We start from the raw sequence: 25711 nt of genomic DNA on the forward strand, positions 1-25711 counted from the left end.
CTCCGGACTAAATGCCAGTAAGACTTCAGCGAGCGCTTAAATTGCGTCTATTATCAAAGTTCAAATTATCCTTCCTTTAAAACCAAATGTAATTGTCGGAAGGCTAAAGTCATATGCTACATAGTCAAATGAACTCAGTGACCCATCTTAATATAATTAATAATATATATAATATAATTAGGTAAAGGTTAACTAATTACCCATTAGTTTTTCCCAAACTTTAACACACGCCAGCTTCCAAAAATTAGAAGCGCTTCATATAAAAACTTTCATCACAAACTTAAGCTCTTTCCACAACGCTGCTGTCGGATATAATATGTAAATTAGATAGTAAAGGTACTTTATTGATCGGAAGTAGCATTCAAAAGAGGAAGAGTGTTCTATTACAGTGACTTTATGGATTGTTTGAGTTCCAATTCTGGATTGCTTGTAAAAGTTCTTTAAAGGTGCTGCTGACTGAAGTGGCAAAAAGAGTATGCATAATGGTAGCCTCCGGTCTTGTAATGAAATCTCAACTTGCGCCCAACCACTTCTCTGCATAGGCATTCCAAGAGGATTGAGACTTTTGGTAAGTGAATCTTTTTGTTTGCCAATCTGGCATTGCTGTCGGAATGTTGTTTGCTTACTCTTATCCTTTAAACTGTTTCTGATTGTCATGCTGAGAAACCATGATACATTGTCATAGCAGCAGTTTATAAACCAAAATAAAATGTTGTCTTTCCTCATTTCAAGCTCAATGAAATCAGTGCGTGGGCTTTAAATATTTATTCACACGTCACCTTAATTTCTTAGATAGCATGTCATCAGAGGGAATCCTCAGCAGATCTTCTAGACTGTTTTATTGTCTTGAGAACTGCACAGTTTTTTTAATCCGTTTCACATTTTTCTGAAACTTAAATACCTTTTCATGCTTTTTTACCTTTTCAGCCGAATCTTGTACTTGCATGACAGGCTTCCTAGCTCTTATCGGAGACCTTCAACCTATAAATGACCTTTTCATGTCCGAAGCGGCATCCACAGAATCTTTAGGGAATGTGTTGGTAATGGATTGTCTATTAGAATGATAACTCAGAAGCATGGATCTCCAGGCTGTACTTCAATCATTTGAGGAGATTTGCTCCAAGCAATTCAATGATTCTCCAACATTTAATATTTTCTACCTCAGTTTAAGTATTCTTCACTTCAAGCAGGAAGTCCTTAGTAATGTGCATGAAATGTTTTTAAACGTAGCAATGTAATCGTTTTTTCTCTATATTCAGCCTCCTGACTAGCTAATTTTCCTGCCTGTCCCGGTGCCAAATGGGCACAGGTCAGGGAGTTGGCATTCCCCTTTCTAGGAAGCCGGGGTCACATATCCAAGGCAACAGAGGCTTTTGAAGCCCCCCTTGATATGCTGATTGGTTAGCCATCCTGCGTGGAGGAGGTGGCAGCACCTCCGCCCAGAGCAGGTATTGTTTCTGACCTCATAGAGCGCAGGTTCTCACCTCAAGGGTTCAGAAACTCATCTGTGGTGGCAGGCTGGTCAGGACCAGTCAGTTAATACTCTGCCCTCTACGTGCATGTATTAATAAATCCATCACTGGAACCAGTGTGAGCTTATTAATGCGAGATGTTTGATACCAAACCTCTTTTGTTTCAGTGAAGCCATGATGTAGATGGGAGAGGTGTGGTGCAGCTGACTTCGGTGCGTGGGGCTCACGGTTCGATCCCCAGGGCCGGTACGCAGCGCAGCTCAGCTTAGCATCGTGTGACTCTGGGCAATAGCTCACTTAATTGTCCCGACTGCCCCCAGCGCCTTGAGACCCTGAGGAGTGATTAGTTCACACTTTACAAATACCGGATGTATTTATTTATTCATATGGCTGGGGAACTTGTGATCACCAGTGCCCAGTACAAATACTCAAGATGGCTTCCCTGTTCACTGGCAAGGTCCAAGAATCGACATGGACATTACAGGTGCATAGCTGCTCATGCAGTTAATTCCTCCCATGTAATATAATGCACCATGCCTTCGGCCTGTAAGGAATGCTGTAGGGGTAGTCACTTATATTACATGCAGTGTCTGCAGTAATGGCGCACAGGAGGTGTTAATGTTGTTTCTTCACATCTGAAAGAAACACGTTAGTTAGATTCCTCACCTTAGAATATCCCCAGGCGTCAGACTGGATCCGGAAGATTTTTCGTCAGCAATACCCCTTGCGCGTCGCTAGGCGTCGTCTGCGGCTCCGCGTCCGTCGTCTGCGTCGTGCGCCGGAATGACGTCGTTGGAGTACTTAGACGCCGCCCTCGCGCGCTGACGTCAGTTCTTCTTTTTTCCGCGCCAGTAAGTGCAGATCCGGGAGAGCTACCCCTTTTAGTCTTTTTTGACTAAATCTTTTTTGATCACTTTTGATCCTTGTCTGTCGACATCTGGTGCCGGTAGGATGCCTGGGTTCAAGGCTTGCGAGGATTGCCATCGACTGATGTCGGTGACCGACCACCACCGCCGGTGCCGCTACTGTTTAGGCCCCGACCACGACGCGGAGTCGTGCTCCGATTGCCAGGCCCTGACTTCGAAGGCTCGGCGGGAGCGGTCCCGCAAGCTTCTCGAGCTTCGCCACTCGGCTCCGCGTCGTGCGCGATCCCGGTCCAGGAGGAGGTCCAAGGATCGCGCGCGGAGCCCTAGCCGACGCCACCATCGATCGTCGGGCTCCAAGTCGTCGGGTAAGTCTAAACGCTCTAAGAAGTCCAAGCGGCGACATCGCTCTTCGGACTCCCCTCGCCGGTCGCGCGACTCGGCCGAGGGTCCAAGTGGTTCCACCCCCGCGGCTCCGGCGGTGCCGCATGCGCCGCGCCGTCCCCATACCCTCCGGTCCCTGGGACTAACGCGACGCCGGCGGAGGTCAGTGCCTTCCTCTCGGCCATGAGGAGCCTGGCCCCACCGTCGACGCCCGCTGGCGCGCCTTCGGGCCCCGCGGACTCGACTGGGCGACCTTGCCTGCCGGCGGCTTCGGCCCCGGCGCCGTCGACGAATCCGGTCTCGACGCCGCAGGTCCCCGCGGGGCCCATGCCTGGGCCCCCGTCGACGCCGGTTGACCTAACCACTCCTCCACCGGCGCCGGCGCATGAACCACCGACGCCGTCACCGGCGCCGCCGGCGCAGACGCCTACACCTCCGGTGCCGCCGACGCCGCCGCCTTTGGTGCCGACTCCGGACGGCGTCCAACCCCAGTTTAGCCCTATTCCGGACCCGGCGCCGCAACGGCGTCGACCGACGCCGCGTCCGGCGCCGCTTGAGACCTATCATCTCTACAGTCCGGCTCCGATCATTCCTCCTGTTTATCAGGAATCGGACGACGGGGGCGACTGGGAGGGGTTTGAGGACCCTATGGCTGTTCAGTCGCAGCTTTCACAGGACTGGGCAGATGAACTGGGGGAGGCCAGTGGTCTTGATACATCGCCAGACACTGGATTCACTTCTCCTCCGACTGTGGCTTCGGAGGAGGGTGCAGCATTTTCTGTGGTGCTGCGCAAGGCGGCCGCAGCCCTTGGGCTCGAGCTGCCTGCCGTGGCTGTGAGGACTAACATCCTCACTGAGGTGCTTCAAACCGCAGCAAGCTCCACTGAGCCTCTGCTGCCGTTCAATGAGGCCCTCACTGACGTTCTGCAGGGCACCTGGTCCAAGCCCTCCACAGTTCCTCCTGTGGATAGGAACGTTGCCAGGCGCCACCGCCCTGCTCCGGGCGACCCCAGTTTCCTGTCCCAACATCCCACCCCCGAGAGTCTGGTTATCCAGGCCTCTACCTCCCAATCCTCCTTCCCGACCGCTCCGCCGGACCGGGATTCCAAGAGACTCGAGCAGTTTGGCAAGAAACTGTTCTCGTCCCTTAGTTTGGGCCTGCGGTCTTTAAACACCGCCTGTCTCTTGGACCGTTATTCCCATTCTCTGTGGGATACGGTGGAGGACGTGCTGCCCCTGTGTCCGGAGGAGGTCCGGACACGTCTTACCCAGGCTTTGGCCGATGGGAGGGATGCAGCGCGGCACGCCATACGATGTGGGCTTGACACCACGGACTCGCTGGGTCGGGCGAGTTCCACCACGGTGGCGCAACGCCGCCACGCCTGGATGCGGTCCACGTCATTTTCCGGGGATGTCCAGAACACCCTCATGGACATGCCCTTTGATGGCACTCGCCTGTTTGGTGAGAAGGCGGACAGTGCGCTGAACCGCTTTAAGGACTCCCGGGCTACGGCCAAGTCCTTGGGCCTCTCGGCTCCGCGGGCGCACACCTCCGCTTTCGCCCCTTTCGTGGCCAAGGAAGGGGCGCCTCCTCACGTCCGCCCAGCCACCAGCCGCAGAACCAACCTGCGCACGGTCGCGGACGTGGTTTCCGCCGTGGCGGATCTGGAGGACGACGTGGTCAGCCCACATCCACCCCGGCAGCATCCGCCTCAAAGCCTTCCTAGTCCGAGCTTTCAGGCCCATTCCACGCCAGTGGGCGGCAGAGTTCGCCATCACCTGCTCCACTGGCGGTCCATTACATCGGACAGGTGGGTGCTGCAAATCGTCCGAAGGGGCTACTCCCTCCCCTTCGAGACGACCCCTCCAGCCATGCCACCGCAGCACCACCGTATCTCGGGGGATCATTTGAATCTTCTCCGCGAGGAAGTTTCGGCCCTCTTGGCCAAGGGGGCCGTCGAGCGCGTTCCGAGTCCAGAAGTAGGTCGTGGTTGTTATTCCCACTACTTTCTGGTTCCCAAGAAGGGCAAAGGGGGCCTACGCCCCATCTTGGACCTCCGGAACGTCAATGCCTTCCTCCGAAAGGAAAGGTTCAAGATGTTAACCTTGGCTCAGGTTCTAGCTGCCCTAGACCCCGGAGACTGGATGGTAGCATTGGACTTGCAGGACGCATATTTCCATATCCCCGTCCTGCCGGCCCACCGGCGTTACCTGCGGTTCACGGTGGGCCACGAGCATTTTCAGTTTACCGTGCTCCCCTTCGGCCTCACCGGTGCCCCTCGGGTGTTCACGAAAGTGATGGCGGTGGTCGCAGCTCATCTGCGCAGATCAGGGGTTCCAGTCTTCCCCTATCTCGACGACTGGTTGTTGAAGGCGGGCTCGCCCCAGGCAGTCGTCTCCCACCTCCAGACTACGGCGGATCTCCTGCATTTGCTGGGATTTTCCATCAACGTGCCGAAGTCACACCTGAGTCCCTCTCAAAAGCTCCTCTTCATCGGAGCAGTTCTCGATTCGGCGCAGTTCCGGGTCTATCCACCGGAACAGCGGGTCCGGGATATACAGGCCCTGATTCCCATTTTTCGGCCTCTATCCTGGGTTTCGGTCAGGCTAGTGTTGCGGCTTCTGGGGCTGATGGCCTTCTGCATCCTACTAGTGCATCACGCCAGGCGGCGCATGCGGGCTCTGCAGTGGGACCTGAAGTTTCAGTGGGCCCAGCATCACGGCAACCTGTCCGACCATGTCTTGATCTCGGAGGGCACTGCACAACAGTTGCAGTGGTGGCTCACGGACCGCGATTGGGTCATGGGCAGGAGCCTCTCCCTTCCCCAACCGGAGCATGTCGTAGTGACGGATGCGTCCCTCCTGGGCTGGGGTGGCCATATGGGAGAGGCGGAGATCAGAGGCCTCTGGTCTCCGGCGGAGTCTAGTCTCCACATCAACCTGTTGGAGTTGAGAGCGATCCAACTTGCACTGAAAGCCTTCCTTCCCTCTGTCAGGGGCAGTGTCGTGCAGGTGTTCACGGACAACACCACCGCCATGTGGTATTGCAACAAACAGGGCGGGGTGGGGTCGTGGACCCTTTGTCAGGAGGCTCTGCGCCTCTGGACGTGGCTGGAACACCAGGGCGTCACCCTAGTGGTTCAACATCTGGCGTGCTCTCTGAACGCCAGAGCGGACGAACTCAGCCGCCGATGGATCACGAATGGCGTCTGAACTCCGAAGTGGCGCAAGGTCTCTTTCTGCAGTGGGGAGAGCCTTGGTTAGATCTATTCGCCACCGAAGAGAACGCGCAATGTCAGCAGTTCTGCGCGTTGGAATTTCCAAGGCGGCACTCGCTCGGCGACGCTTTTCGTCACGAGTGGAGTTGCGGTCTGTTGTACGCCTTTCCGCCTATACCACTTCTGCCCAGAGTGCTGAAGAAGATCAGGCACGACCGGGCCCAAGTCATCTTGGTGGCTCCGGATTGGGCACGAAGATACTGGTATCCCGAGCTACTCAGTATGTTGACCGATCCCCCGATACGTCTGCCCCTTCGGGAGGATCTTCTGTCGCAGCAGCAGGGGACGGTCCTCCACCCGAACCTGTCCAGCCTCCACCTCCATGCGTGGAGATTGAGCGGCGGCAGTTGATGCCATTTGACTTGCCTCCTGAAGTCTGTGATATCATTCTGGCAGCCAGGCGTCCCTCCACAAAGACGGTATACGCCTGCCGGTGGAACAAATTTGTGGCATGGTGCACAGCAAAGGCTGTGGATCCCCTTTCCGCCCCTCTTTCTGAGGTTCTTCTCTTTCTTCTTTCTCTGGCCCGGCAGGGCTCTGCCCTGGGCACCCTGAAAGGTTATCTTGCTGCCATCTCCGCCTTCTTGCGGCTTCCTGATCAGCCTTCTCTTTTCAAGTCCCCTGTGGTTACACGCTTTCTAAAAGGCATTACTCACACGTTCCCTCCTGTCCCTTTTGTAATGCCTCAGTGGGACTTGAATCTGGTCTTGACATTCCTGATGTGCGCTCCCTTCGAGCCTCTTCACAATTGTCCTCTTCGTCTTCTGACTCTTAAGACTGCTTTTCTGGTAGCCATCACCTCGGCTAGACGGGTGAGTGAGCTCCAGGCTTTATCTTCAAAGCCTCCTTTTCTGTCTGTTCATCCGGACAAGGTTGTCCTTCGGCCTCGTCCCTCCTTTCTTCCGAAAGTGGTGACTCCATTTCATCTTGGGCAGTCTGTCACCTTGCCCACCTTCTTTCCGCCTCCGCATCCTTCCAAAGAGGAAGAGAGGCTCCACCGTCTGGACCCAAAACGTGCGCTCTCCTTTTATCTGGACCGCACAAAGCAGTTCCGGGTGGACGACCAGCTTTTTGTTGGGTACGTGGGCGCTAAGAAGGGGAAAGCTGTGCACAAACGGACCATCTCTCGGTGGGTCGTTTTGTGTATCAAAATTTGCTATTCTTTGGCAAAAAAGGACCCTCCTGTTGGGCTGCGCGCCCATTCTACTCGGGCCACAGCGGCTACTACTGCTTTGGGACGGGGAGTCCCTTTGCAGGACATCTGTCAGGCGGCGACGTGGGCTTCGTTACACACGTTTGCCAGGCATTATTGCCTTGACAGCCAAGTCCGGAGGGATGGCTTCTTTGGCCGTTCTGTCCTCCAGGACTTTCTGGTGTGATCTTGGTTCGCAGACCCACCACCGGGGATGGTATTGCTTGGGTATCTATTCTAAGGTGAGGAATCTAACTAACGTGTTTCTTTCAGATGAACAAGTTACTTACCTTCGGTAACGATGTATCTGTAAGAAACATTAGTTAGATTCCTCACCGACCCACCCATCCTCCCCGTTCTGCGAACTGACATCTAGGGTTAAGGTTGTCCTTTTCAGGCCCCTAGATTTTATTTTTGGCACCAGTGTCGGTCTTTGCATGGCTCTGCGTTCCTGGCGCGGAAAGCTATGTACAAGAACTGACGTCAGCGCGCGAGGGCGGCGTCTAAGTACTCCGACGTCATTCCGGCGCACGACGCCGACGACGGACGCGGAGCCGCAGACGACGCCTAGCGACGCGCAAGGGGTATTGCTGACGAAAAATCTTCCGGATCCAGTCTGACGCCTGGGGATATTCTAAGGTGCGGAATCTAACTAACTAATGTTTCTTACAGATACATCGTTACCGAAGGTAAGTAACTTGTTCTTTTGTCTGCAACATGTGACACAGCCTGCAATGGCAGTCTGCATAAGTGTGCGGAGGGGTCTCCTAGGATGACACAATACATGCTGCAGCCCTTAGGCACCCTCTTCAGCCTCCCCATCCTAGGAACCAGGGGTGCCATGTACTAGGGACGTACAGAGTGTTCTAAAGGTCCAGCCAATTGGGGAAACAATTGTAAACATTTAGGGAAAGATCTCGCACTGAGGACCTAGATAGCAGGAACCCATTGCACTTCTGTCAAAATTGCGTCAGATACCAGGCACAAAATCGGGGGGGGGGGGGGGGGGGGGCATGTTAAAAAAGGGCACTTTCCTACACAACTCCCCTGGCCCCCAAACAAAAGATAACGAGACCAACAATTCCCAAGAGAGTCTTCATCGGCTAAGTGGAAAGACCTGGAAAGGCCAGCTGCATTGGCATGCTCAGTCCCAGGTCTGTGCTCCACTGTAAAGTCCACACCCTATAGGGAGATAGACCTCCTCAACAGTTTGGGGTTATCACCTTTCATCTGCATCAGCCATGAGAGGCCTGTGGTTGGTTTGGACAAGGAAGTGGGTACCAAACGGGTATTGTCGCAGCTTTTTTCTGGGATCAAACCACAGCAAAGGCTTCCCTCTCAATGGCACTCGAACACTGCTCTCTGGGGAGTAACCTCATGCTAATGAAAGCAATAGTCTGGTCATGGCCATCATCATTGGTCTGGTATAGGACTGCTCCAATCCCATGTTCGGAGGCATTAGTCTGCTCTATGAATTGCTTTGAATAATCTGGAACTTCAAGAATGGATGCTGATCACCTTTCTTCTTTCAGGATGTCAAAAACCTTTTGGCATCTTATTGGAGATACGTTCTGTGAGGAGAACCACAATGGTGCCATACCCCTTCACAAACTTCTTGTAGTGCCCGGTCAAGCCAAGGAATGCCCCGACATGGGTCTGGGTTGTTGGGGCTTCCCAGTCCAGAATTATCTGGCTCTTGGGCTGCAAGAGTTGAACTTGGCCTCCACCTACAAGGTGGCCCAAGTATGCAACTGTGCCACACCTGATCTGGCTCTTGCTTACCTTGATAGTGAGACCTGCAGCTTGCAGAGCCTTCAGGACCTTCCCATGGTGGATTAGGTGATCCTGTCAAGTGAAACTATAGACCGCAATATCGTCCATCTGTACTGCACGAAAAAGTACCCAACTAGCAAGGACTGTATTCACCAACCCACCTGGCTTTAGTTTACTGTCATGGTGATAATCAATGTCCGCATGTTCTTCATTTGCCGGTGGCTCTATCAAACTCAGCCAGCAACTCTTGGTGTTTAGCTTTGGTTCGTCTAGAGCCAGTTGTAATTTTGCAAGTCTTACTTAGGTCCTTTAGCTGTATCAAACAAAGTTGCAGTCAGTTTGAGTTCCTCGACTATCTTCTGAGGTTGACATGTTTTACTGAAGTTGGGATCATTTTAGAAGGTATAAAACATTCTAAAACAGTTTATAAGGCCTAACTACTATTATCCTTTTCAAAATTCTAAAACAATAGACTGGGGGACTTAACACAAGGACTTAACAGTTCAGATTAGAAAAATGTGGAAAAATCAAAATTTGAAAACCCTTCAAAAACAATTTTTGCCTAAAGTCAAATGTGGGTTTCTTTGTGGAATCATATATTGGCCAAGTGATATCAGCAAATGCAAAGCGCTAATTCACCAATGTAGGAAGCTGGCTTTTTATGTAGTGTACCAAAAAGAAGTACACTATGTAGAAAGTCCAGATAACCCTTATTGGTTTACAGGGCTTACGTTCATAATTCCAAATGCTTTTTTGTGGTAGTGTGGATGACCAGTTTAGGCTTATCAGAGGGTAGTATTAAGCATTTGTTGAACACACACACACACACACACACACACACACACAGTTAATAAATAAGACACACTCTCAAGAAGAAACTTGCGACCAATTAAAAAAAATAACAAGTATTTTGTATGTATTTTAACACCAAGAACTTCATGAATGGGTAAGTACTTCGAAATAGCAATTTTTATAGGCAAGTAAAATGGTAGCACATATCTGTTTTTATGAGGTAGTTCGTTCCTATGGAGAAAGAAACATATACTGCATACAGGTACTTGCAATCATATTCCGAGGGTCCCTTCAGGACTTAAGGTGCTAGGGGGCCATGGTCCAAAGTAGCACCAGCAGTTCAGGTTTACATGCCCTGGCCTGTCCGGGTGCAGAGGTGCCGGGCGTGCTGGTAGTCTTGCGTGCTACACTGTAGGAAAAAGGAGAGGCACCTAGAAACAGGCTGCAGAGGGGGACTTGGGGACAAATCCAGGAACTTCCAGCGGGGTCTCAGATCATGAGGGCTCTGGGAGCAGGGAGGCACAGTTGGTTGTCGTAAACCGGGCCTGGGAGCTCGGGTGCAGAGTTGCTCTGCTGGGTCTATGTGTCAAAGGCACTCCTGGTTCTCGGTTAGAACTGCAGTGGGGGTTGGGGGGGGGGCAAAACAGGACAGCTGGACCACTCTCTGTGCCGACCTCAGTGATTCTGTGGTCCCTCTTCGGCCAGTCGGTCATTTCGGCATTGAAGTCCAGATTGAACTTGAAACAAGCTTTGGTTGCTGCAAGGGGTCCGTACCCCGGGTATTGGTGCAGGGTGGCTCCGGTTGGTCCTGGCTTCTTCACACATGGTGGTAGACGGATCTCGCCTTCTGGAGCATGGATACCTTCTCGGCAGCAGCTGCTTTGGTGGGCCCAGTGAACAGCAGAGCAGTAAAACCTAACGTTGCTTTCGGTGCCTGCCAGCAAGTGGCTCCTCCTCTCCAAGGGAGATGCTGATTGCGTGGCGGAGTGCTAGCAGCCCTCCAAGGCTTTTGGAGAATGCCCAACTGCAGAACTGGACTGAACTGTCCAGACTGGATTATGCAAACTCTCTCTGTCTGGACCTCCCGAAATCCCTCTTGTACAAGCTTCAGTTAATTCAAAACCAGGCTGCTGTTCAGCTTCCAAGAGAGGGTTCTATCACGCGGGTGACTAGGGACCTCCATTGGCTGCCGGTGGTGCAGAGATGCAGATTTAAGGCATGCGGCACGGTGTTCAAGGCACTTCATTTGAGATGCCCTGGCTTTGCGAAAGCTCGCATTGTAAAATCTTGTCAGAAGAGAGAACTGGGATCAAGTCACCTTCACTACTTTGTCACCCCCACATACAAGAAACTCAGGATTGGAGGTCGTAGGTTCTCTATCGCAGCCCCTCGTCTCTGGAACACACTTCCATTGGAAATGAGGCAGGCATCTGTCTATACCAAATTTAGGCAACTTCTAAAGACGTGGTTGTTTACACAGGCTTATAAATAGTAGGGATTCTTGATTTTTCATTACCTTGCGCCAAGAGACCTACCCGGTGATTGTGCGCTCTGAATAACCAATAACATAACATAATATAACGAGTCTGGTTGTCGTGATTGTCGGGACAGGAACAGGTAGGCAGAATTTGGCTGCAAAGTCCACCAGCAGTCCGCAGTTCTCGCTTCTTTAGATCTTCTTTGACCTCTTCTTTCTTCAGTCAGACAAGTCTAAGTTCCTGGTGTCAGGGGGCCACCTAAATACTGAATTCAGGGGTGTTAAGGGGAGTGAAGGGTAGTTGCCAATGGGCTACTTATCCTTGCTCAGCTAAGTTCCTGCCTGTCCTGGTGCCAAATGGCCTCTGGGCAGGGGATGGCAACAAGGGCTTTGAAGTCCCTTCGAATGCAGATTCACAAGCCATCCTGCTGTATGAGGTGTGAACACCTTCTTCCAGAGCAGGCATTGGTCCTGGCCTGGGAGAGCACGGGCTGTCAACTGCAGGGGGTAAGAAAAATTCCTGTGGAGGTGGGCTGGACGATACCAGTCAGCAAGCACACTAAGAGTGGAAGTTTTCAGGGGACAACTCTAAGGGGCCCTCTGGGTGCATGTTCTATTAAATCAACTACTGGCATCAGTATGGGTTTATTAAGACGAGATGTTTGATGCCAATCACCATAGGTTTTTAGTGAAGCCATCATGTAGCTGGGGAACTCTTAATCACCAGTGCATGTACTTAAGATGACTTCCCTGTTCTCTTGTAATATCTAGCAATTGAACTAGATAGCATAGGGGCATATCTGCTCATGCTGATAAATCCTCACATGTAATATAATGTACCCTGCCTTAGGCGCTGTAAGGCCTGCTGTAGGGGTGACTTAGATGCATTCCATGCAGTGTCTGTATGCATGGCGCACAGGGTCTGTTCCATGACGTGTTTTCACATTAGTCTTCACCATTTCACGCCATTTTGTCGCATCGCACCAGATCATCACAACGCATCGAGGCGCCATCTTGTCACATTGGAACCGGAGCGCAGGAAGAATCGACTCATCGCCTTCTCTGCGCCCCTTTTGTTTGTTTTGCATTATGCATCCCAGGTACTCTGAAACTAAAGTGTAGCATTTATCATCTACTGGTTTATTTTTGCAACAACCTTTTTAAAGACCTTCTATGAAGTTTCTGTATGTTGGATTTCTTTCTGTCGTTTTGGTATTGTTTAGGTTAGATAAAGATATTTTATTTTTCTAAACTGGTGTTGTCCATTTGTGGTGTTCTCACTGTGTTACTGTGAGTGTTGGTACAAATACCTTACACATTGCCTTTGGGATAAGCCTGTCTGCTCGTGCCAAGCTACCAAGGGGGTGAGCAGGGGTTATCTAAAGTGTGTATCCCCCTTACCCTGACTAGAAGCAAGGGTCCCTATTTGGTCAAAGGTATCTACCTCTGCCAACTAGAGACCCCCATTTCTAACAGGGGGCATGAGCCTCCTACTGATTGGTTGGCTCCCATCATCTTCAAGATGGAGGGGACTGAGATATGTGCTTCACCTTGCCTCCCCTACCTGAGGGGTGGGATTGGCAAAGGTAGGCACACCTCTCCTCCTAGCTTCTTACCTATTCTCCCACCCAATGTGGGGGCAGAACCTGTGGGAGCAAGTTGCCGTGGGCAGCAGAGGGCTGGGGTAGCTCACAATGGTGGCAGGCCTTTGAAGCTTCCCCTTTGTGCGCCAAGCCTGTCCTGGGGGAGGAGTCATGACACCTGTGCCCAGGATGGCTTAGTTTCTTGGCCCAGAGAGCGGAGGTGCTCTGCCCATGGGTCCAGAAACCTGTCTGGTGGCAAATGGCAGGCAGCCATTCAGGAACCACACAAGGGCTGGTTGTTTTTCTTGGGGAATCTGTAGGGTGCCTTTTGAGTGCATCTTACATTCAATCCCACACTGGCATCAGTGTGGGTTTAATGTGCTGAGATGTTTGCTACCAAACTTCCCAGATTTTAGTAAAGCCATTATAGAGCTGTGAAGTTCGTAATGACCAACTCCCAGACCATATACTCTTTATGGCTTTACTACACTTATAATGTCTAAGAATTGACTTAGGCACTGTAAGAATACATGGCTCATGCCACTGTACCCTCACCTGTGGGCTAGTGCACCCTGCTAGAGGTGTGGCTTACCTGTGCCATGTCGGCTCTTCACTTTTCTCTGCACCAAAACACGCAGCTTGCATTGGCAATGTGTGGGTTTTAAAGTACAGGGTTTCTAAGGCTGGCACAATGGGTGCTGCCGCCCTTCGAGACCTTCCCTGGTCACAGTGCCCTTGGTACCCATGGCACCTTTTACAAGGGCTTACCTGTGGCCAGAAATGTGCCAATTGTGGGTACAGAAGTACAGCTTCGGGAAATAACAGTCCCTTTTAACCTGATTGGCATGGACCCAGGGCACACCAAATCAAAAGTGCATCATGTGTCAGGCAAACAGTTGTTCCCTGCTGCAGGATTTCCTTGTTGACTACTCCTTCAGACCCACTACCTAGGAGAAGATACTGGTATAGTATCTATTTAAAAAATGAGGAATATACAGGTAGAGGTATTCCTCATACCTTCTCCAAGGCTCCTTCCTCTGTGAAAGCTATGTATCCTAAGTTCAACCAGGTGAAGGAAACGGCTACATCTGTACCTCGAGTGTGCGTTTACCCTGTCCTCCTCCCATCCGTACTCTTAGTGCTCTCTAATGTTGTTATCCCTTTCTAACAAGACACCTATCTGTGGCACTGGCTGACACCAAACCCAGTAACCCCTCCAGGCTGACATCTTGGACACTCTCGGTGCATTGAACTGTCCAATCTTCACTGGAGTAGGTATATCACAACCACTAGCACGCTGCATAAAATGGCCTATGTCTGTTAGGCCTTAGCAGGTTAAGCCTTCCACAGGCGTTTGTCTTGAGTTTGTTTAGCTGCAAAGGTCACAGCTCCTTTTTCAGATGTTCCTTCCAATCTGAGCTATGACACAGCAATTGAAAGTGGTTTTCATACCTGATATCAGTACCTTATGAGCCAATGAATGTAGTGTATCTTAAGTACTCTCCTGAAACACTGCTTTCCTGATGGCCATTTACTCAGTGAAGAAAGTTGACGAGATGCAGTTTGTGTTGGTGAATTATCTCAAGTTTCATGTCGATCAAGTGACTCAATGAACCTATGCAAATTTCATCCTGAAAATGCTGTCCATTTTCCATCTTACTGAAAGAGTGGCCCTGCCTTGTCTTATTCAAGCAGCCAGTGACTGATGCTAAGAGTTCTGTGCACTTTCAAAAGCAAGCAAGCTTTGAGCTAAGGACAAAGGGGATCCTTTAGAATTAGCATGAATGTGATCACCTCCATGAATTCGAGGTGATTCCACCCTGGTAGGTTCTTCTACCCCATTTGGAGAAGTCTTAATGGCTAGGTTTCCATTGGTAATTGATTTAACCAGCTCTTTTGGTGAAAAACAATGACCTGGCAATCTGTCCACCACTGTACTGAAAAGTCACAATGACGTTGGCGCCATTCTTATTTAAGGCTGTGACCATCACTCTTTTTTCCTTCCTAGTATCGCCCAGTGATGCACAAGGCTTCCGAGAAGGAAATGTTCCAGTGCTCCTGATAAGGTGAAAAATCCCTATGTCCGAAACATTTCGTTTTTTTTGATGTGCAGCAACAAACTCCAGTTTTGGGGGTTTGTAAAGTTAAAAATGATGCTGAGCGAGCTGCTTCAATATGGCAGCCAGCTCAGCATTAAACAGTAATGAAAGTGCAACCACTGTACCAGAAAAGGCACTTTTATTCCAGCATCTCCTCCAGACAGGGAAGAATTTCTAAATATAGTTGGTGGTTGTTCTCCACCTTCTTGGTATACTCTTACTTGAGGAGTAGCAACTTTTAGAGAAAGTGTTTGTTGAAGAGTTACAGGAGGTTATCCTCACTGCTTCCTTATAGGAAAGTCAGAGGATATGAGACCAGTTTTGCATCTGTACCAGCTAAACATTGTTGAAATGGTAACCCCGCAGGAAATCAGTCCACTATTTTAGCATCACCTAATTCGATAACCAAACCCAAAAGACACATAAAATACCTTGGTTTCAGAATAGGCAACAATTATTTTCCATTCAACGTCTCTTTGTCCCCAAGACTGTTTTTGAAATGTAGATCATCAACAGTGATGGTACTTTTTAGAAGCATAGGTTTGGAATGCCACACAAACTTGGCCAATTGATAGGCAAGTACAGCCTCCCTTCTGCTTGCCAGTGTTTGTTTTCAGACAAACATAACTAATGTCCTTCTTTGTGTTCTCTCTAACCCATAAAATCCTGCCTTTTGTTTTCCATATGTTTAGTATTATGGGGGGGGACCTCCGTGCGGAAGAAAGATGCATAAAATTTCCTTAAGACGGGACCTTTTCTTTTCCAAAGTCCACCAGTACTTTTATAAAAATGTAAATGTGTCCAATAAGGTATACCAAGACCCATTAAGAAGCAAAGTACACTCTCATTTCAAGAAGAACAAATCAGTAATGGAAACAAGCAAAAGAAAACAAAAAAGGTAGCTTCTCCTTTCAACTGAAATTAAAACAAACCGACCTCTGGGGGTGGGCTCCTTTAATGTATTTAAAGGTGTTCATCCATTTTTACCCTCCCTGTTCAAAGCGTTTCTGCTCCCACAATTTCTGTTGACAGAGTTACGACTTCCACAAAATGCAGAGTTGGTAGTTGGATCCTGAACAATAATCCAACTTTGTGCCCTGATTTTCGGTATATCGACAGTGTTGAATACCAAAGCTTTGTCTTTTGCCATAAGAAATCATTAAGGTATTTTTTATAATTTTTTTTTTCCTGGGGTCAGAAATCCATCTCAAAGAGTGGGTTATTTATATGCTTTTGGATGCTACGTTTTTTTATTGTTACCTCTACTATGATGGGAGAACTTATAAACATACTTCTGCCTTCCCTTTACCTGTAGTGCAGCACCGTGTATCGTGCAATAGACTGTATAGGCACATTGTCATTCCTGTCGGTCCATATTTGGTCTTGGTTAGGGAATATGATGCTTTTAGGTCCCATTTCTTTGTTGATTTATACACCACTGCTTGGCAGTGCTCCCGAGGTGTTTTGCAAGCCAGAGCTAGCTTTAACTAACCAAGTGTTGGTCAGTTTTTTTTAAACGTCCTCTTCTGACACACTCCTAAACTGCTTAAGAAAATAGGTTTCCTATAGGTGTCCTTCAAACCAGATTGCCTATGAATCTGTGAGTGTATGAACGGGCTGGAGACAAAAACTAAATTACATGTTTGTGTTCTTTTATGGAAAACACTTCTTTCTTTGTTTTTTCTTTTTAAAATAGATTGATAAAATGATTTTCTTGAAGCTGTTCTTTGTCCAGATCCTATAGAATAGGGATGCACCTACATTGGTCTCTTTAACAACTGATTTATGTATGTTAGTTATGTGATAGGAAGAAGACTAATATATATTCATGTTGCTTAGCTTTGAGAATTTATGCCTACTTTCGATTTATAATATTGTATTTATTATAATTCCAGAAATCTTTCAATCTTCATCCACTTGAAAGTGATCAAGCGGTTTCCTTAAAGGCAACAAGGAAACTTATTTCTGTAAGTAATTACTTGTTGAAAAATGTGTGTGATTATATGCCTTTTGAAGAATTGCAACCCATCTAAGCTCAGTCCCACGTATTGCCATATAAGGTTGTTTTATTCGGGGTAAAAATAAACTCTTTTAACCAAAACTTTATTTTTTTTTAAACATAACCGAGATCATTTTGCAATATCTTAGTAGTTTTTGTTTTTACAGAAATGATCATGCATAAATTACAATCTGATAGAGACCTCTAGCCGCAGATTCCTTAACTTAGAATATCCCCAGGCGTCAGACTGGATCCGGAAAACTTTCTGCAGCAGCACCTCTGCGCGCCAGGGGCGCCCTGACGTCGTCCACAGATGTGACATCAGCGGAGCCATATATGCCCCTCCCGGCGCTCTGACGTCTGTTTTTCTTCTTTTCCGCGTCTCAAAGCAGGTACAGGAAAACCAGCTATTCCTTGGCCTGTTTATTCAGGCATTTTTTGCGACTTCTTCGGCATCGTGGAACAGTGTGCGATGCCTTCGGGCTTTAAGGCGTGTGAGACCTGCAAACGGCAAATGTCTGTCATGGATCCGCATGTGATTTGGATGTGGTGCCTGGGAGTGCACCACGACTCCGAAGAGTGCGACGCCTGTCAAAGGATGAAACCCAAGTCCCTCTGGGAGCGTCGTATGAAGCTGCTGGCCACCCGGATGTCCGGTCCTGTGCCTTCACGCCGCCGATCTCCCTGTAGGGATTGGGCCCGCTCACGGGGCTGTTCCTGTGGACGCCGTTCGGAGACAGAGGTCGTCCTCTAAAACGTGTCACTGGGGCCCGCTGCTTTCGGTCCTTGCCAGGCACTGGCGCCCTGCAATCTCTTCCATACCCACCCTTTCCTGTTGTCGGAGCGACACGGTCCCAAATGGAGACCTATTCAAAGGATCTCCAGTCTTTCTTTGGGTTTACCCCCTCTCCCTGGTGCGCCTACCAGTCCCACAGAGGAGGAAGGCACTCATGTCGGGTCTTCGCTGGCGGCTTCGTCTTCGGCACCGGCTAAGTGCATCGACTCCGGCCCTGAAATGATACGACGTTGACGGGACACGGCGGGGAGGGGCATCCTAGTCGCCAGTCTAGCCTGCCCGTCCAGTCAACGCATAGCCCCATGCGGCTTCCTGCGCTGACGTAGGCTGCGGCACAGAGTTCAGTGCCCTGTCGATCTCCTTCATCCCTGCCAGTGGAGGTCGAGTCGCTGTCCATCCGCGACCGGATCGACTCCCCTCTGGAGGTTCTCGATGTCCAATAGACGTCGCCTCGGCCGATGTCTGTGCCCGCGGCTCCTCTATTGCTGGAGGATGTGCCCCGATTTGGCTCACCAAGCCCAGGGTCGTTTCACTACCCCTTGGTGCAGGTGCCTTGTGTTCATTGGCCTTTCGATCAACCCCAGGCTGCTCCGCTTTTATTTTTTTAGTGGTCGGGTTAGCCTTCAACCGTCCCCGAGCAACGGTTTGTTTTCGCCTCCCAGGCTTGCAACGGAGGCTAGTATGGCCTTCGTGAGAGGTATTTGCAGGGCTGCAGATATTCTCCACTTGCAGCCCCCTGGCGTTTCCCTACCCACTGGTTCTTTACTGGATCCCCTACACATGGAGCCTGTGGATGTGGAGCCTTTACTACCCCTTGGCGGGTCCTTGTTTGATATCATGCTTGGTACCTGGGCACGGCCAGCCTCTGGTGACCCTGTGGATAGAGCCATTACTCTCCAGCATCACCCGGCCCCAGACGATCCGGTTTGCTTGTCCCTTCACCCTAGGGCTCAGGGTCTAGTTGTCCAGCCGGCTTTCGCCTTGCAGCCTTCTTTCGTTCTGCAGCCTTCTTTCGCTCTGCCGTTGCTCCCACTAGAGTCTCGGTGGCTGGAGACATGTGGACACAATATTTTTGCCTCCGCCAATGCGGGCATCCGTGCCTTAAACACGTCTTGCGTGTTCGCACGTGCTTCCTTTGCGACTTGGTTGAGCTCTTTCTTCTCTCCGAGAAGGGCCCCGAGCTGACTTGAATCATCTTCTTCATGATGGCCGCGGATTGGCACAATATTCCATTCGATCTGCCCTGGACGCTACGACTGTTAGTAGAGCAATGGCCCGGTCGGTTGCTTTGCGCCGCAATGCTTGGCTGCGCGATAGTCGTTTTCCCGACAACGTTTGGGACGCTCTGCAGGATCTGCCATTCAATGGTGTGGACCTTTTTGATTGTCAAGCTGGTTCAGCGGTCTCCTGCCTCATGGCTGGTCTCCCGTGATTTGCTGGCCTTTGCGGCCAGGCTTTCTCGACCTTGTGGCCTGTCTGTCACACGCTGTGTGATTTAATGTTGCTTTTTCTTGATAGGCAGCGTTGCCATCTTTATTTTGGACCCTGGGTTAATGACGTAAAACCCAGATGGTCTGGGCGGATGCTCCGCCATGTTTGCCTTGGTCGGTACGGCTGTTCAGCTTGTTCCACCTTCTTTGAAGTCCTCTGTCTGTGAGCTTGGCTCCAGAGGAGGCCCCCTTGCCGGAGTTAAAATGTACCCTATGTGGGGTATTTAATAGCTGTTGTGTAGCTGCCTTCCTACAAGGAAGGCTTGGTACCCTCCTGTGGAGTATTCCTAACAGAAGTTCTTCTGTGGATCACTCTGTCTTCTCTTTCTGCTGTATGCGACCCACAGGTTGGCGTCACTCTTGTATTTTCAATTAAGGTTGTGGTCTACGGTTGTCCGTAATACTTTGAACCATCGGTATTGGTTTATTACGGTGAGGCTTCTGCCTCACCTGCCTTTCACAGGGGCGTTTTTCAGTATCACTGTGCTCCTCTTGTCCATGTTGGCTGCTCTTCTTTTCGCCAGCCACTGTACCTTGGGGCCCTTGTTCTGTTCCTTTCAGGCACAGTTCTTCCACGGGTGACGCCCTGCCATCGTTTAGCGCCAGGGCCGAGCCACTGTGTGGCACACTTTTTTAGTGTTTGCACGTACTGGGAGTGCACCCTGGTATGATTAGTTATCATAGGGTTTTTTCGCTCTTTCTTCCGCTTCTGCGGTGCTGGTTCTACCCTCCCCTCTTCGGGACGGGTAATAGTTTTAGTACTTCAGCCATGTCTGGACTTGTTCTTGAAGGTGGTGTCTTCGCCATGTAAGTCTGTGCTGTACATTGCCTTGTGGACTCCATTTCTGGGCACTTTACCAACTGGAGTTTTTCCTCTTTCCCTGCTGCTTTCCGCACAGGTGTTTTCCACACTCCTGCTTTCGGTTCTTGCTGTAACACTCTCAAGGGGAGTTTTTACTTCAGGATACTCGCTTCTTGGGTCCCTGGGCCATTAGGTTGGTCCTGACTGTTTCCACTATCTTGTCTGGCTCCATCTCCTCATCTGTCTAGCGGGGGACCATGGATCCTCTCGGACAGGTGACTGATGTCGCTTACGGGTCCGGACAGTGTCCTGTCCATTTCTGCTTCCACATGACTGTTGGTACTTTTCGCGTACCATAGTCTTGTATTTTTTAACACATCATTAGTTATCGTTTTAATCTATATCTGCTCTTTGCTCTTCATACAGCAGAGTCGCGCAGGCAACGTTCCTTCTTGCGGTGTCTGTGGTCTTCGCCCCGTTCTGCTCATTGTACGAGCTCTTGTATGTGTGTCCAGCTTGCCAGATACCCCTTTTTATCGGTGGCCTTCTTGCTAATGCATCCTTCACATCTGGGCTGCTCTCGCTACCCTACAGGGTTTTTTTCCCTCTACTTCATGTGGTTCTAGCGTCCACACGGTATGCTTGTGTGTTCCTGTCTTCCACATGATTATCATTTTTACTGTAGTCCTGTTTTGGGTACTTCTGCTTGTTACTGTCAGCCCTCTCACATGTCTTGTGACTGGGCGTCTGTGTACTGGAGTGTCTTGTGTTTCTGGTACTACGGACACTTGCTGGCCGTGGGTCGGCATCCTGCCACTGCTGCCCCTCGTATTTTGGCTGGTGTGGGTTTGACAGTGCTTTTTTCTACTGTTGTGCATACTGGACCCGTTTTACTTACAGTTGACACATCGGCTCCTGCGGATCCATCGGACCCTAGGCTCCGTTCCTCTTCTTGCGAAGCCATGCACTCTCACTTCCGCACCATCATTTTTAGCTTATGCTTTTTCTCTCAACCTGCTCTACATACGGGGGTGTCTGTGCTGTTATTTAATGGCTTGTGGTGCCTTTGCCTCCCATTGTTTCCCGCTCTTTTCAGAGCTTCGTTGTCTGGTGTGGCTGTGCTGGCTTGCGGTCCCCACCGTGTTTCGTCACCCTGCTGACAGCTAAGTTCTCTTGGGAACTAGGTGCGGTTCGGTCGCAGAAATCGCCTCCTCTATCGCTTATGGTATCTATTCTAAGGTAAGGAATCTGCGGCTAGATGTCGCTATCAGATGGACGAGTTACTTACCTTCGGTAATGATTTATCTGGTAGAAACACAGTCTAGCTGCAGATTCCTTAACGCCCGCCCATCCTCCCCGTTCTGCGAGGACCTTTTCAGGTTGGGCTTCCTGCATTCGCCTCCCACCAAGTGGCTTTGTCTTTCCGCGGGGTGACATCTTTCACTTCACGCCTACACGGCATGCTTCATTCTGTGTTGCTTGCTCTACTCCGCCCATTCTCGTGATTAGGCGGTATGCCCATGCGTGATGTGTCCTTTTACATCCCTACGCCCTGGGTTGTCCAGTGTGGGATCTACTCATTGTTCCCCACCCCCCGCTATCCCCTTCTCAATCGCCTTGGGGTCTCTTACCTCCCCTGAGGTCTATTGGTTTGAAGTCTATTGGCTCTGCCTCTGTCTATAGGTCTGGTGCTGTCTTGTGGTGGATTCTCTTTGCTCATGTGTTCCGGCCTTGTTGTCCTTCACGGTTATATATTGTGGTTACAGAATTTCGGTCGTCTGCCATGATGTTTTTTCACATCATCTTCTGCCTCTGGGGAGGGTTTAGCCTTTGCTTTTGCGGGGTTGCTTCTCAGAGCGGTGCTCTGCTCTTTCCCTTCGTTATTTTGCACTATACAGTGCCTAGCACTGTCCTTTATGGTGCTATTTTTCACCATTCAATTTATTTTATTTTATCATTCTTTACGCACACTGTTCCCATACTCTCACAGTTTTTGGTGGTGGCTCCGCGTTGTGGCGCGGAAAAGTTTTTCCAACGAAAACTGACGTCAGCGTGCCGGGAGGGACATATATGGCTCTGCGGATGTCACGTCTGTGGACGAAGTCGGGGCGGAGCCGTGCAGTGCAGCCCCCCGGCGCGCAGAGGTGCTGCTGCGGAAAGTTTTCCGGATCCAGTCTGACGCCTAGGGATATTCTAAGTTAAGGAATCTGTGGCTAGACTGTGTCTCTACCAGATACATCGTTACCAAAGGTAAGTAACTCGTCCTTTATTGTAAAATCTACATAAGTATAAAGTACTGAAAGTACTAAGACAGGACATAAAAGATGAACAGTGTTAAAAAGCAGAAAGTCCAGTCCAGTTGATTGGCCCAAAGTGTATTTGAGATTTATAGTGTTAGGGTGGACACCAATCATACGTGCACTGCCCAAGCATGTCCTCTTACTACCCTTTTTCCAACATGTTTGTTGCAGTATGCAGTGCAAGGGATTGTGATTATACAAGCACCTACTGCTGGTAAGTTTTAGATCTAGACTATGGCAAAACGTCTTTGTGCCCATTGAATTGTCATCTAGCAGAATTGTATTTGTTAAATAAATATACATTATACTAATGTAAACATCCCACAAATTGATGTAAAATAGGTGAAACATTATAGTATAAAATGGTTATTATTCAACAAAGTAGAATTTGAGTTCTATTTATTTAAAGCAATTTTATGGGTTTTCTTCTCAATGCAAGGAAACAATACATGAGGTGTTGAATATTTTTCCATTATAGGTATTGCCTATTACAATTGGATCCTAAAACTGGCATTTGGGTTGCAGAAGGATGCGAGTGTGTACCTTTTTTTTTTTTAATAAACAAAAGTCCAATGTGCATGGAAGTGAGTCCAGCAGTTATAAATATTTAACCATTCTACATTTGTTGCTTGCAAATGGTGGAGTTCCACCAAAAAGTTTATTCATGCCAAAACATTTTTTACATCTTTGCTCTAGACCTCCTCCACAGTGTGCACCAAAACATCCTTCATGCCTTTGGTGTTTGATGTCTGGTATACACTGTCGTAGAGTTCTGAAAGTTACATGAAGATTTTTAGTGCATGGAGTAAAGTAGCAGAAGGCCCATTGATTGTTGTCTCAGGGGGTTTAGAAATAGGAGGTTTGGATACTAGAACATTTTTAAAGTATTTATTAAAACTATTCAGGTCTGTGTCAGAATACTGGGTAGAGTTCCAGATTGCTTCTTATCTAAAACTGCTTCTTGGTCTGTGGGCACTGTTTGCCATTTTTTAAATATCTGTGTATTTACTATATTGCCTTACTGAACGAGTCCTATAATTTGCTTAACCTGTTTTCAACCCAATTTATCAGTAGTGTGACCTTTTCAGTGTCTTGAGGTTTTAGGATTGCTACTAAGCCCTTGCACCAATATTCACGGCTCACTAATTATCTTTCTCTAACAAACGTATTTCTCGGTAGATATCAAAGGCAGAGGTATCTGTCAATCAAATAGGATCACAGCTCTTATTTGTGTGGATGCACTGGTCTGTTTCCAGTTTGGATGAGAACAATTGACACTTACATTTTGAGGCTTTTCAAACTTTAGCAAGTCCTCCTGTGTATAATCTAGGCCTAGGAGCAAATTCACATGTTTGTCTATGTAGACAAACATATTTGTGGTATGAAAAACTGTTTCAGGTAATAGATCTCACCATTATTAGATAAGGTAGAGGACATTTCTATAATATGCTGACACTATCTATTGTTTATAGTATAGAAGTTAAATTACACAATAGACTGTTGATGTGCCTGAAAGCTCATACAAAAGCTTGCTCAAAGGATGTATATGCAACTTATTTTCTCGGCCTCTTTGTAAAAGCTGCAGAATGGCTGGCCAGGCTTTCAGTCCACATTTCAGGAGTCACTTTTTAAAGTGCACTGTTAATAATTTTAAAAAAAGCAAAAACCTTCCAAACTCCATTCCAATGCATATTTCAACCAAGCCTGAAGCAGGCCATACTAACATCGGTATATTTTTGCTTCTTTGAAGGGCTCAGCCTTTACACAGAAGCCCACCATAACTGAGGCAAAGATAGTAGCTCAAGTACTCGGTGAAAGTGCAAAACCAGGTTGGAGTGAGGCAAACAGTTCCCAAGTTCACAATAGGCATATGAGATTCCTCTTGGTACTTTTCAAAAATGGATGCCAGGATTCCATCGATGGTGATCTGCAATGAAGTGGGAAATATCGAACATGTCACATGTACATTTTGTGAGTCATAAACTATATTTGCTATGGCAGTGCTGTTCCCATCCTCTTGTCCATGTTAGGTTCGACTTGTATGCAGGTAATTGTTTGAATTTAGGATGGCATTTGGTGGGCCTCAATACCTTTTCAGAAGCAGTTAGTGTTTCATTAATGTGCAGCATGTAGCAAGGCATTGTAGGTTGACGTCCACCACCTGCAGACTTGTATTTCAATGGATGAGGCTTCAATTATAGGAGTTTGTCTCAAGTGGACTCATTCCAAGACTAAGCATCTAATCTTTTCTATGGGAATAGCTGCATTTTCATTTTAGTCAGAAATGGGAATACGCCTCCCTCTTGGGTGTTTAAACTAAATCAGAAGCTCCTTCTTGACTGCAAATATTTTTTGGCATATTTCATGTAATCCTTCTTGACCATATAAAAGTTGCTGCTGTCATACATAGATGGATGTTGTTCAGTTTTTCTAGGCCTTCCCTGATCTGTGCTTCTGTTCAAAAAAGATTTCCATCTACAGCTTATTTTAACTCTAATCTTAGAAGTCACAGCGCATATTCAAATTTTAGAATTATTGTGCTGTTCAACTTTAGAGACTTGAATAAAATTCAAACTTGGTAACCATATGTGAGAAAGTGGATTATTACCTGGGACAGATGATAGTTAACCTCACGTAATATGGTCACTATTATTGTTGGGTGCAGTAAAGGTTTCACTAATTTTAAACCCGAGTGTAATCCAAGTACCGAAAACTGAGAACACCATAACAATCCCACTCCAATTTATATTAATAAATTAATTAACAAAATGACACCAAAATGACAAAATCCAATAACGGGGGCTGGTGATAAAAAGTCTAAAATTTTAAACGAAATAGAGCTGAAAAGTGTTAAACTGCCGTTTATCTGGTTGCACTTAACTGGAACGTAGGTGCGAGTTAAGACTGACCGCAATGGTGTCCGGGTCAAATGCAGTAACCAGGTTGGTACCGGTTGGAAGTTTACATTCTGACTTAGTGGCTGATTAGTCCGCCCGCCATTGTAGCTGTGTTTGGGACCGCCCGCCAGACATGAGGTGATCCCACCACTGTGATTAGGATGCACCCGCCATACTGGCGGGTGCATCCAGGGCTTTTAACATTGCAGGCGGTGCTGCTAGCTGCAGCAACGTACACAATGTTTATAGTGCTTGCAGTGCATTTCCCTGCACTACGTGGCAGGCACCACGCGGTGCCTGCCACTTGGTGTGTTGAAATGCACTGGGGTACCATGGGTACCCCCCAGTGCAGCAACAACCCCCCCAAACAAGTGGGGCCTGCAACGGGCCCACAAACCGAACCCCGCCAGCCTTTCCTATACCCACATCCTGATTTGGTGGACGGTGCCTGTTAGGCACCGCCACCATTTTAGGGGCCCTGCACCGTCTGCCAGGCAATCGGTGCGAGTGCCTT

At 48.7% G+C, this 25711-nt stretch overlaps 1 protein-coding gene across 1 annotated transcript in view; it reads left to right on the plus strand.

Annotated features, from left to right (window-relative positions):
* PITRM1 (pitrilysin metallopeptidase 1) overlaps positions 1-25711 on the plus strand; it is a 369052-nt gene that overhangs the window by 222358 nt on the left and 120983 nt on the right. The window contains exon 22 of the mRNA XM_085631897.1: positions 16809-16880. Coding sequence (XP_085488023.1) covers positions 16809-16880 — 72 coding nt within the window. The remainder of the gene's footprint in view (positions 1-16808; positions 16881-25711) is intronic.

This window comes from Triturus cristatus, chromosome 10 (assembly GCF_964204655.1).
Source record: "Triturus cristatus chromosome 10, aTriCri1.1, whole genome shotgun sequence".
Taxonomy (NCBI): Eukaryota; Metazoa; Chordata; class Amphibia; order Caudata; family Salamandridae; genus Triturus; species Triturus cristatus.